Source organism: Pseudochaenichthys georgianus, chromosome 4, assembly GCF_902827115.2.
Source record: "Pseudochaenichthys georgianus chromosome 4, fPseGeo1.2, whole genome shotgun sequence".
NCBI lineage: Eukaryota > Metazoa > Chordata > Actinopteri > Perciformes > Channichthyidae > Pseudochaenichthys > Pseudochaenichthys georgianus.
Genome location: NC_047506.1, coordinates 38,496,125 through 38,509,707, shown reverse-complemented (window position 1 = coordinate 38,509,707; position 13,583 = coordinate 38,496,125). Strand labels below are relative to the sequence as shown.

The 13,583-nt window shown below is 41.7% G+C and overlaps 1 protein-coding gene across 1 annotated transcript in view; it reads left to right on the top strand.

The window, feature by feature from the left end:
* LOC117445970 (inactive N-acetylated-alpha-linked acidic dipeptidase-like protein 2) overlaps positions 1-13,583 on the top strand; it is a 656,924-nt gene that overhangs the window by 286,404 nt on the left and 356,937 nt on the right. The window contains exon 7 of the mRNA XM_034081942.1: positions 9,208-9,351. Coding sequence (XP_033937833.1) covers positions 9,208-9,351 — 144 coding nt within the window. The remainder of the gene's footprint in view (positions 1-9,207; positions 9,352-13,583) is intronic.

Here is a 13,583-nt window from a genome sequence, read left to right as displayed (position 1 = left end):
AATCCGATCCATGTATATTACAAACAGGATTGGTGACAAAGCGCAGCCCTGGCGGAGGCCAACCCTCAGCGGAAATGGGTCCGACTTACTGCCGAGGACCCGGACACAGCTCTCGCTTTGGGAGTACAGAGATTGGATGGCCCTGAGTAGAGACCCCCTCACCCCATACTCCCGCAGCACCTCCCACAGTAACTCCCTGGGAACTCGGTCATACGCGTTCTCCAAGTCTACAAAACACATGTAGACCGGATAAGCGTACTCCCAGGCCCCCTCCAGGATCCTTGCGAGAGTAAAAAGCTGATCCGTCGTTCCACGACCAGGACGGAATCCGCATTGTTCCTCCTCAATCTGAGGTTCGTCAATCGGCCTGACCCTCCTTTCGAGTACCTTAGAGTAAACTTTCCCGGGGAGGCTGAGTAGTGTGATGCCTCTGTAATTGGCACACACCCTCTGATCCCCCTTTTTAAAAAGGGGAACCACCACCCCGGTCTGCCACTCCTTCGGTACCGTTTCCGACTTCCACGCAATGTTGATGAGACGTGTCAACCATGACAGTCCCTCAACACCCAGAGCCTTCAGCATTTCTGGACGGATCTCATGCACCCCCGGGGCTTTGCCACTGTGGTGTTGTTTGACGAGCTCAGTGACCTTCCCCCGGGAGATTGGTGTCGATCCCCCGTCATACTCCAGCTCTGCCTCTAACATAGAGGGCGGAGTTGTCGGGTTCAGGAGTTCCTCAAAGTTTTCCTTCCAACGCCCTAACACTCCTTCAGTTGAGGTCAACAACGTCCCATCCTTACTGTACACAGCTTGGATGGTTCCCTGCTTCCCCCTCCTGAGGTGTCGGACAGTTTTCCAGAACAACTTTGGTGCCGCCCGAAAGTCCTTCTCCATGTCTTCTCCGAACTTCTCCCACACCCGCTGCTTTGCCTCGGCCACGGATGAGGCTGCTGCCCTTCGGGCCTGTCGGTACCTTGCAACTGCTTCGGGAGTCCCCCGGGATAACAAATCCCTGAAGGCCTCCTTCTTCAGTCGGACGGCTTCCCTGACCACCTTATATATTACATTGCATTACATTTAACTGATGCTGTTATCCGTTAAGTGCAATCAACCATGAAGATAGAAACTGTAAAAACTAGGAATACTGCAAGTACATTGGCTTTAAATAATCCAAACCTTTATAAGTGCTACATACAGAAGTGGAAAATGTTTTTTTTTCTGTTTCTCCTGATATTATTGCTGAGCTCGTTCCTCCATTTTGTTGCCTGGAGAGGAAACAGGTGTTTTTCTCTCGAATGATACCTGGTTCCCATTCGCAGTAATAGCAAGCTGATTGGCCAATTTGGTGCAAACCGTAGGTTATGGAGTGTATGGGCCTGTCCTGGAAAGAGCCTGATCTATTAACATCACGGTAGCTCAGTACCAGTGTATTGAAGCAGATTTGTAGGAACTAACACAAATCCACTGTTGAGTTGCATATCTGGACATGTAGGATCCAGTGTTCTTCGAGATTAGCTTGAAAAAAGGCCAACAATTGTATGGAAAGGTAGATAGTCAACTTCTAAAACCTAAATCTAAAACGTCTCTGAAAAGTTAAAGTGCTTGGAGGGTTGGATCAAGCCAAGCCCGCATTTTCGTTTCTATATATGGCCAATAACATATCTTCTTTCAATCATTGTTGGCCAGTTAACACTTGTAGAATTCCCTGATACCTATTTTCTGAATGACTTCAAGGGATACATTAATTACATGTTAGAAGCTTGACAAGACAGGATTTAATGTAGATAGGGAGAAGATGAAAAACCGAAGTCCAACATCAAAGACAATCGTTCTCAAGCATCTCTTAATGAAGGGTTTAGAGAGTTCTGGAGGATCTGCAAACGAAGAGCTTGAAGCGATAAGTGCTCTTATGTAAGGTCCTCTTACCCCTTTCATGTCATGTTCGCACCTCAATATTGATGCTCTCAGAAAAAATATTCGGCTTGTATGACAAAAAGAAAGCTCTTCATCGTTCTGGAAAAATTAAATATTGTTTTCGAGACAAACATTTTTTAATTACGGCAAGGACATAATGGAATGTACACGTTTTTTTCTTTCTGTGAAATAACCTTTACGTACAAGGTTACAATTCATATTATTTTTGCTTTATTTGTAGTTTCAGTTAAACATCACCCCCCGGCCTGAATCTCTGAGTGTGACATCACTATGTAAGACTCATGCTTCTATTGCCTAGTGGTCCATCACATTGTGCGTGATAGGCTGAGCTGGCCAGCTAACCAATCTGGGCTCTGGTTTCAGACAGAGGGTGAAAAGAGGCTTTTTGAACATGTCAGAGGAGAGACACTCAATACCAATATGGACCTGAGAATGAGCATAATATGTCCTCTTTAAAGTTAGTCAGGAATCACTTATTAGAAATGTATTAATTAGGCCCATTATTTCATATATTGCATGTTCCTTGGTAAGTGTTACCCTCGTTTCTAGCCATGCTGTCACACATCTTCTCTACCAGACGTAAACGACATTGTCTCAGAGGGGAATTTTCCTTTTCCCAGCAATGTAATGTCAGACAGCACAACAAACAATGACAACAGAACACTTAAACAGTTAAAGACTGAATCAGGTGTTCCCCAAATCAAGCCCCTTCTCCCTCTATTCCCTTAATCTCCTTTTTTGTCCTTTGCTTCCCCTCAGCTCGTCTTCTTTCAGCTTTCTACCCATGTCACTTAATCTATTCACATTTTGACATTACCTGCATCCTCTCTTCTAACCTTGTATATTTTTTCTCAAATATTTGTATATTGCCTCCTGACCTTCCTTTTTGCCTTATTTCCCGTCCTCACTATTCGTTCCCTGCTCTCTCCCCCTTGTCGTACATGGATTATTAATCATCTCGTGGAGTTGGAATGCCGCTGTGGCACTCTCTACACCAGCCACATAAGGCTATTGACTAGAAGTTTGGTTCAAAGAAACCACAAGGGATTATTTTCAAGGGTTGCTGAATTTGTCCTCGCAGCTAAGGTTAGAATATAGATTATTCACAAACTTGGACAAAGTATGGATCAGCTGCAAGAAAAGAAAAGAAGCAACAATATGATTCAGTTATTGGGCTATACAAGATGCAACTAGCTTAGAAAATGATATATAAAGGACACTAATGAATCGTGTCTCTGTCGGTTATGGCTGATTGCAGTTTCCCTTTTAATGTGAAGATACTGTAGGAAATTCATTACAACTCTTTTTATCAAATCAGAAATCCTGGCAATGATTAAGACTGTGTCATTGGTTATTTTAGTTAATAATTACTTTAATATATTAAGATATGGTGAGATATTTCAATTAAACTCATACTTCTTCTGTTAGCATAGATAGCTCTCCTCTTTGATGCCACAAAAAATGCAAATGTACCCTTTATTTAGTTAGTTTAGTTTGTGTCGAGGCCCTTTGGAGCCATTCGTTTCCATGTCTTAAAGTCCTATTATGCTTTTTGGTGTTTTCCCTTTCCTGTAAGTGTCTAATATACAATAGGTTCTGTGCATGTTAACGGGCTGCTGTGTTTGCTCCTGTGATAACATAATGACAACACTATGTCACACTTGAGCTTCTATTGGCTACCGCTCCATCACATTGCATGTAATATGCTATTCGGTTGACCAATCACAACAGAGCCAGCCACCTAACAGAGCAGACTGGGCTCTGGTTTCAGACAGAGGGTGAAAAGTGGTGCTGCAGCAAAATAAAGACCTTTTTGAACATTTAAGCAAGGAGACATGACAACTGAAAATAAGCATGATATATCCTTTTTCAAAAACACACCAATGAAATGATGCAAACTTCAAGCAAACAGCCATCTTGACATGAGATCACACCAGCCAACACGAGGACTTTACTTAAACCCTGCCCATTTTACGGACGCTTCCTTTAATTTGATATCAAAAATACATCTGTGAAGTTGTGTTTATGCACACAGACAGACAGACCTTTTTAGCTGTGTGTTGCTTCATCGTTGCCGCAGCTGGTAAAAAAACAAACAAATGAGTGACATTACATATTGGGACTTTTGCCATGATAACCAGTCATTCACGTGGTTATAAATATATTTTGACATTCCAAAAAGGTGTGCAGCTGGCGGCAGGAAGTCTTTGGAGACAGCAAGAATATTCCTGATAAAACTGGAACAGCGTTTGGTTTTCCACAGTCTTTGTCAATGTGTAATTACGGCTAGGTTTATCTCAGCAGACTGAGGGTACACAGCCTTCTGACAGTGTGTCTGGACTAATCTCTCCCCAGTCAACTGACACACTTTTTACTAGAGCAATATCAGAGATGCGTTTCTCTAACACAGGGCTTGCATTTCATACAAGTATTCAAACTGGCTTACTGCAATTTTATCATTTAGTTTTATCAAACTAACATTTATCTTGCTAGAAGAATGTTGCCATTAAATGCCACTTATACATGACACACTGTATTTATATGCTGTGCACCTACTGTGTCTATATTCAGGGCAGATACAAGACAAACTGAGAGATTTCATTTAAATAACTTAAAGTCTTTAAACGCATATCCTTTTTTAATGTCTTTGCCTAACCTTATGAGCCACGGCTGGAATTACAACCATCTGATTGCTGAGTCAGCCTCACAATCTGGACTTAACCTCCCATAGGAGATACTCACATTGACGATACGTTTAACAGGGATTGTAACTAATGAGGGTTTTAATCACTTATTACCTGCTTTTACAGAGTATGCCAAAAATAATGTGTCAGTTTTAAGGTTTAGTTTCCTTTTTTCTACCTTTTGCTGTGTTTTCAGCGGGTCTCCTTAGATCTGATACAGATTTGACTTTTTTGGCTCTCTGACATGACTTTCCTTTTATATGGGATGCACAGTGCCTACTGTCAAAGGAATACGTGTGAATAAAATGCAGAAGAGTATTATTTATTATAACAATAAGCTCTCTGAAGAACCAGCACCTTACCGTAGTAGAGAGGTTTGTGTGCCCTGATGAACCTGGGGGCTGTGTTGTCTGGAACCTTGTGTTCCTGGTAGGGTCTCCCATGGCAAATTGGTCTCAGGCAAGGGGCCAGACTAAGATTGGTTCAAAAGACCTCATGAAAGACGACACAGGAAGTGAGGATACCCGGCCCGGAGGAAGCCCGGGGTCCCCTTCTGGAGCCAGGCCCAGAAGGAGGACTCGTCGGCGAGCGTCTGGTGGCCGGGCTTGCCACGGAGCCCGGCCGGGCACAGCCCGAAAAGGCAACGTGGGCAACACCTCCGCTTCTCCGTCCCGCGGGCCCACCACCTACGGGAAACAGTGATGGGGTCGGGTGCGCTGCCAGAAGGGTGGCAGTGAAAGTAGAGGGTCTCGACGGACCAGACCCGGGCGGCAGAAGCTGGCTTTGGGGACGTGGAACGTCACCTCTCTGGGGGGGAAGGAGCCGGAGCTTGTGCGGGAGGTGGAGCGGTACCAGTTGGATCTGTTTGGGCTCACCTCTATGCACAGCGTCGGCTCTGGAACCTTACTTCTGGATAGGGGTTGGACTCTATTCTTCTCCGGAGTTGCTCAAGGTGTGAGGCGCCGGGCGGGTGTGGGGATACTCACAAGTCCCCAGTTGGGTGCTTCGTTGTTGGAGTTTACCCCAGTGGACGAGAGGGTCGCCTCCCTACGCCTGCGGGTTATGGGGGGGAAAACTCTGACTGTTGTGTGTGCTTATGCACCCAACAGCAGTTCAGAGTATTCGGCCTTCTTGGAGACCCTGGAAAGAGTCCTGTATGGGGCTCCTGAAGGGGACTCTTTAATCTTGCTGGGAGACTTCAACGAACATGTGGGCAATGATGGAGACACTTGGAGGGGCGTGATTGGGAGGAACGGCCCCCCTGATCTGAACCGGAGTGGTGGTTTGTTACTGGACTTCTGTGCTAGTCATGGATTGGCCATAACAAACACCATGTTCGAACATAAGGATGCTCATAAGTGTACGTGGTACCAGAGCACCCTAGGCAGAAGGTCCATGATCGATTTCGTTATCATCGGACCTGAGGCCGTATGATTTGGACACTCGGGTAAAGAGAGGGGCGGAGTTGTCAACTGATCACCATCTGGTGGTGAGTTGGGTCGAGTGGCGGGGGAAGCCTCTGGACAGACCTGGTAAGCCCAAACGTGTAGTTCGGGTGAACTGGGAACGTCTGGAGGAGGCCCAAGTTCAGGAGGCCTTCAACTCACACCTCCGGCGGAGCTTTTCGGGCATTCCTGTGGAGGTTGGGGACATTGAACCAGAGTGGGCGGTGTTCAAAGCCTCTATTGCCGAAGCCGCGGCGGGGAGCTGTGGTCTCAAGGTCTAAGGTGCCTCAAGGGGCGGTAACCCTCGAACCTCCTGGTGGACACCGGTGGTCAGGGAAGCCGTCCGACTGGAGAAGGAGGCCTTCAGGGATTTGTTATCCCGGGCAGCAGCCTCAGCCGTGGCCGAGGCAAAGCTTTCGGGCGGCACCAAAGTCGTTCTGGAAAACTGTCCGACACCTCAGTATTCTTTTACACTGTAAAGTATTTCATTTAACATTCAGTTTTTAGCTCATCTTATTCTATTTTAAATGTATAGTTTATTTATTCCACATTTACTTTCACATTGGTCTTGCAACCCTCTCTTACACATTTGTATTCATTTTCTTTTTCTGCTCGCACTTTTTTAATGTTTTAATTTTTTTTTAATTGTTTCTTGTCTTACTATTTAAGTTGCATTTTTTGAGGAGCTTGGGACTTTAGAATGTATGTGTGCTAACTACACTGTAGCTACTGTGCAGATGACAATAAAGCATTTTAATTTAATTGAATACCTTTGTATTTAACACATCCAATAATTCAACTTTGTGATCCCTTGTTAATATTATGTCAGTGATAGTGAAATCACAGGTAGTTAGACATATCTCCAACATTTAGTATAGTAAATATCACTATTTTGGACAAATTCTCATTATGAAATTCCCTACCTAAAACTGCACTTACGGCCCGTCCACACAGCGGCGTGCGTTGACGCTTCCCCATTCACTTTGAATGGGGTGACGTCACTTTTTGCAGAAATGCATCGTGGGAAGCGACGTGGAGCGTAGCTGGTGTGGCTCGCTGCAAAAGTTGAGCAATGTTCAAGGCGTCAGCCAATCGAATCATATGCCAGTACAAGCTCTAGCCAATCAAACCTCTGCTTGTGTGTCAGGGGCGGGAGATTCATGTGATTGGTTGTTGGTCGAGTTTCAGACACGCCCGCCGGCAAGCGTCAGCGCACGCCGCTGTGTGGACGGGCCGTTACATTTGTAATTTATAGGTAATACAAAGAAAAGTGAAATTGACTCTTAAAACTGAATCAGTCATTGAAGAGGGGAGCAATAAGTCTCCTCTGTATGTTATATGTATGTTATATATGTTATGTTTCCATGTGGATATGGTTACCATTGTTCTTTCTGCACTAGCTAACTTTTTTCTGTACAAGTGATATTCATTTGTGTCTTTTGGATCCTGCCTTAAATCACAAGCAAATCACACCAGGATGCTACTAAACAACCACACACGTACCAATAACAATAAGAGTAGAATGACAACAGATGAGTTGGCTAAATGCAATCATAAAAACATAGTTATTTCTTCATTGTAGTCATTATACCAGCTGTGAAAATTAACCACCAGATTTGAAGTGCTCACATCATACAATGTTTTTCCATCAGTTAAAATGTGTTGCTTTGCTGTATTTGACTGCTGTTTCATAGCTAGGAGAGCAGCAAGGTGATTGGCTGAGAGAACTATTTATTTAGGGTTAATCAAATAGAGAAGTCCCGAAAGAGAAGGAACATAATAATTGTCATGTCTAATATGTGTACTATGTAATTGTAAAGCGCTTTGAGCACCTGTAAAAGCGCTCTAATAAAAAATGTAATGCATTATTATTATTATTATGTATATTCCTTCATTCCAATCACATTGGATTGACTTTCAAGCTGCTGGCAGCAACATACGGTCATGTTACCAATCTATCACAAAACGCACCACTTATTATCCCTCCTATATCAAGACCATGACATCTAGGTGCTTCAGATCTTATTTCACTTTAATTAAAAAGGACAAAATATATTATAAAATAATTCTAATTCAGACTGGCTGATGCTGGGATGTCTGCTGCTCGAATGTGTGTATAACCAACTCAATACATCTGTTGACAACAAACTGCTTCATTAGGCCTTGTTGTACCTAACATATCTTCTTCACTGCATTTTTAATATATTACTCAGGTATAACTGAAGTGCTTCTTATCATTCTGCATTGTTTGATTGGATTCAACTAATTAGCTTGTGGGTCTAAAGCTCTATGTCTATTTCCGGAAAAAATTACCACGTCACTCAAGATAATCCACAGAACTTGTTGTGAGCAATGTTATGTTAGAGCTATTTTGTTTTTTACTGAAATATATTGGCCAACCGTTTCATGGCGGTCATTGACAAGAGACTCACACGGACTCCCTGAGTTAGCTTATCATTAGCGAGCTAGCTTAACACTACAGCTTAACCGGGAATTATGCTATTATTGTTTGCATCTCCGACTGTCCCAGCACCACAATAAGGTCTGTGCCTTATCACAAGGTCATAATTCCTGGGAAGAAATATTGCCAGTAAGCTTTCAACAGATATGTTTGCCACAAGCCAAAGGCAAACTACATTATTTCTATTACAATCAAGGGACAGAAATCTCCTGGACTGATATGTCTAACTCTCTGGAACTTACACCAAAACATATACATCTAGATCGACGAATAGCACTACAGGTCAAAGTAAACATATGAAATATTGTTTTTTACAGGGGAACTGTCCCTTTTACAAATAAAGTGTTACACAATTAGATTATTGTCATAATGTCCCTATTGTTGTGAGAGTCACGTTACTAAGACTGTGTCTTTCAGGAAAATAGATTAAAATGTTATTATTTTATTGTTATTACGAGATTTCACAAATACATACAACTGGCTACAATAAGCACAAAATAAATACATTATTACTGTTAAATGTTGATTACTTTTTAAATGTAAAAATAGAAGCACAATGGGACCCAAAACTACATCTGAAATGGAATTGGAATAACACTGGGATAACACGCTGTTACAAAATCCGTCTTTTTCCTTGATTTTCACCTTGATTTCCGTTCTGTATTTCTGTATTTCTCTCTAGCTGAGGTGTCAAGAGAAGCCGGAAGAGGTCTGACGTCTCTGTTGGTGCAGCCCATCTCCACCTTCCTGGCCAAGAAGTTACTGTCCTCTCCGTCCACTGGGCAGGGAGACTCCTGTGTGCCTCTAGCCAGGCCTCCCAACACAGGTAAATACACAATGAAATAATTATATCATGACGTTAAACTAAATATAAAGTAAAATCACCAATATTATATGCAATCACAAAAAATAAATACAAATAATAATAGTTCTTGAAGGAAAATCCTTCACTAGTAGTTCATGTGTCACTACCTATTTGGCCAGAAATGTAGAGTAAATAATAATAACCAACCGTTTAAAAAAGGTTTGTTCTCTTGCTCAAGCTCACTGTACTGTAGTTTTAACTGTTCCGTGTTACAGCCAGTACGGAAATGTGTCTGTTCAAATGTGTTATTAGACTTTCAAAAGAGTTAACACCATGTCCTCCATTGTGTCCCGTGGCAGCACTAATGGAGATACTGGGGGATGGGTCACTGTACCACCAGAATGAGAGCTTTATCTCCGTTCTCAGGAATATATCAATCGTCTATTTTCCAGTTGATGTCAATTTGAGTGGTTGTATTGTGAGTTCAAACAGCTGGAATAAGCTTGAATCGCCAGGTGATTGGACCAGGTGTTTCGAAAGATTTTTGAGGAAAACAGCAGTTTCTTCCTGGAAAGAAGCCAGTTGAGTTGATTAAGGTGTATGGGTAAGATATACCCAGCATGCACACCTTTTCCTTTTGTTATTAGGAATGTCCAACATGGAGTACAGATGTGTGAATATCTAGAAATAGCACTGCGTAGGAAGAGCTGGAGGTCATAGCTCAGGAGACTTTTGGGTGGACTTTGCTTATCCAGCTGCCTCCAAATCAGGAATGCAATGAATGACTGTATTTGTGTCTATTCTGTCGGCATGAAGAGTTCATAGCTGTCTGATTATATCATCATTTTACCTACAGATCCTCTACTGCAGTGTTTCTCAAACTTTTTCATACCAAGGACCAATAAAAAAACACTCCACAAATATCCAAAAACACATAGTTTTTTACAAATCGCCTGAAAATGGTACAAACAACAAGTGGAAACATGTGCGATGAAGGTGTTTATCTGGGCTATATCATGCAATCGAAAGTGAAACTTAAGCTTGTTCCATTGCGGAGATATTCCCACGAGAGTGCGAAAAACTTAAATAAATGTATTTCTTTCAAATGTGACATTTTACCAATATATTCACGGACCACTAGGGGGCGCTCACGGACCAGCAGTGGTCCGCGGACCACACTTTGAGAAGCACTGCTCTACTGTTTCAATCCAATAACACATGTTGTAGGGATCCCTTTCAGTCTTCTACAGTGTATGTCACTGATGGGTGTTTATAATTACGAGACTAACCCCCCTCCTATCTGTAATTCAGAGTAGAGTTGAAATGATTCAACAGTTAAAAAATACATTGAAAGATTATTGGCAAGTATTTTGATAATTGATTCATCATTAAAGACAATTGAGTGAGAATGTTTTGCAAACGGGTTATTTCACTGTTTGTCAGACTCAACAAGACATTCAAAGTTGTCACGTTGATGACCATAACCCTCACCCTAACCCATGTTTCTTTGACTATAAGCACGTTTGGTCACGCCTAAACCTCCCCAAACCTTAAACAGTCAAGTCAGATTCTAACAATGATTTTCAACAGCTTGTAAGGCAGAAACACTTCCGGTTGTTTTGTTAATAGGAGATCAGAAATAGCTCATTTGTTCTCAAGGGAAATTAAAAACAACATGGTTTTGTGTTGAATTTAGAGCACTGAAAAAAAGAAGTTAAAGCATCACTAATTCAGTTGTTATAATTGTAGTGATAATATAAAAAGCCTGCATTTCCTCTAGTAATGTATTTTGTGTGTGTGGATGCTGCTTGTAGAGGCTTCTCCACTTTTCCGAACCACAAAGTAAAACTGCCCAACATCTTCGACACGGTGCTACGTTTTGAGCTTCAGCACCCATTATTGTTGACCTTAGGAGTGGGTAAGGAAAGAGCAAGAGGAATAAAGGTAAGGAGGCATGCAGAGATATCATTTAGTCTATATATTATAGGCCTTTGTACCTCTCACCAAGCAGGCTGGTTAGTGACTCGTGTCGAATGTTACTCTCCAATATGTCAAGCCTCTACTAACACAGTGCGATCTAAGCAAGGCCCCCCAACAAAACATGTCTTTAAAGATTATTGTGGCACAAACAGTCATATTTTACAAAATAATTTCCAAGCAGTGCGAGATTATAGACTTTTGTTATGTTTCCTTTGTGTTCATGGAAAGAAAGTGTGTATTGTATTTAGAGTTGAGAGTAGGATGTTATTTATTACTAGTGTCATGTTGCAGGTAAGCTGCTGTTGTTATTTTGGTATTAGACTAGTCATGTTCATACTGCATTTCTGTGACACTGTGTAAAGTGTTCTAATACTTTTTAAGCAACTCTTTTAACCATGTACGTTTGCTAGCCAGTTAGCAGCTAATGCGAGACTGACCTCCACGTTGGTATCAGTTTTATCAGTGCGATATGGTAGCCTTAATAATGAGTAGTATGACGGAGCCCCGTCGCAAAATTGTTTGTATGTTGTAGGCCATTTTGCAATGACTGAATATTTATATAGAAGAGTATAAGTATACATGACCCTCAAGAGTTTGAGATGAGGTGTAACCTTTTGGTTTTAAATATGCCCTATTATGATCCTTTTCAGGTTCATATTTGTATTTGTTCCCTCTACTGTGGCATCTAGGTTCTTTAATGTTCAAAAAGCTCTGTACTTTTCTCATACTGCAGCACCTCCTTTCACCCTCTGTCTGAAACCAGAGCCCAGTCTGCTCTGAACTTGTTGGCTCTGTTGTGATTGGTCAACCCACTACAGGAAAGGGAATACTCCAAAAGCAGAATAGGGCCTCTTAAGTAAGAACATGACAATCTCTGTGTACACAATGAAAGTTGAATACGCTGTGTAGTGATTGGGAACCTAAGGTTATATTGTATTATACATCTTACTGAAAACCTTTATTACATGTGTAGATTGAGCCTGTGTGACATCAATCTGTGCATGATACGATTGCTCACTGCCCTTCATGTACTACAGTCCTTTCTTATAGCAGTTGTATTCTATTCTTGCTCTTGTTATTTTGTACCTTTTTATAATTACGGTGCAGTTTTGATTGCCTTGAAATGTAACTTGTCTCTAAGGTGTGCCTCACGGTCAGGTCATCGCAAATGAGATGCCATTGTTAATTAACCTGCTGTGAATGAGGTGAGGGAGGCTCTAGGAGCCACAGAGACCTTTCTTCACACGACAGAAGAATGAATAGATATATGGGATTACATAAAGAGATAGCTTCTAATGATTGTAGCTTCCAGATTCCTCCTTCAAGGCAAACACGCCAATAAAATATAAGAGAATCATGGAAAGACATTACAGACGCTGAGAGCAAAAACTGCCATGCATTAAAAAAATCAATCAATCCTACAGAAGAGGAAATCAGCAAGTGCAGCAGTGTCTTCAGCAGCAGTCATTTCTCACACGTTGAAAGGAAACCTTTTAAGTAACCCACATATAAATTAAAGCAGAACATGTCTGGAATAAATATATATATGGACAGTTTAATTTCCTTTGCCGAAAAGAGATGAATAGACGATAAGAGGACGGCAGGGATATGTCCCCATCATTCCAACAGGAGGGTGTAAATATGGAAAAAGAGAATGCAGAAAAAAAGCCAAACAGGAGAACTAAAAAAGGAGGTGATGAAGGAATACTTTAAATGGCTGTTTGTAAAGCATCTCACCTTCTTAGCGATATTACAACGTGTTAATGTGATATGGTTCCCATCATACAAATAAAAGGCTCTAATTTATGATTTTGCAAGATTGAATGTTGAAAGGATTTATAGTACGGCCGCATATACGAAACATTTACATTTGCCTCCCTCACACGTCTTTTCTTTGTGGATGAAAAGGTGAATACACATTTGTCCCCAGCAGCGAAGTACATTTGCATTGTGTTGTGCTTAGCTTTGGTAAACCTTTCAGGCAAAAATAGCCACTGCAGGACAGGGTCACCTGCATATGTGTGACTTTTCCAAAAGAGTGTAAAACAAAGCAAGTTGCTGTTTATGGGCACAGCAATGATTGGAGATAAAAGCTAAAATAATCATGGCAACACATTTTAAAGAGGACATACTATTCTCATTTGTAGGTTCATATTTGTATTTAGGCTAGGTTTCTTCTACAGGAACAAGTCCTGTTTCTCATTTGAGGCCAGGAAAAGGCTAGTCACTGTGACCTTTGACCTGTGCTGGACTATGGGGATCTGGTCTATATG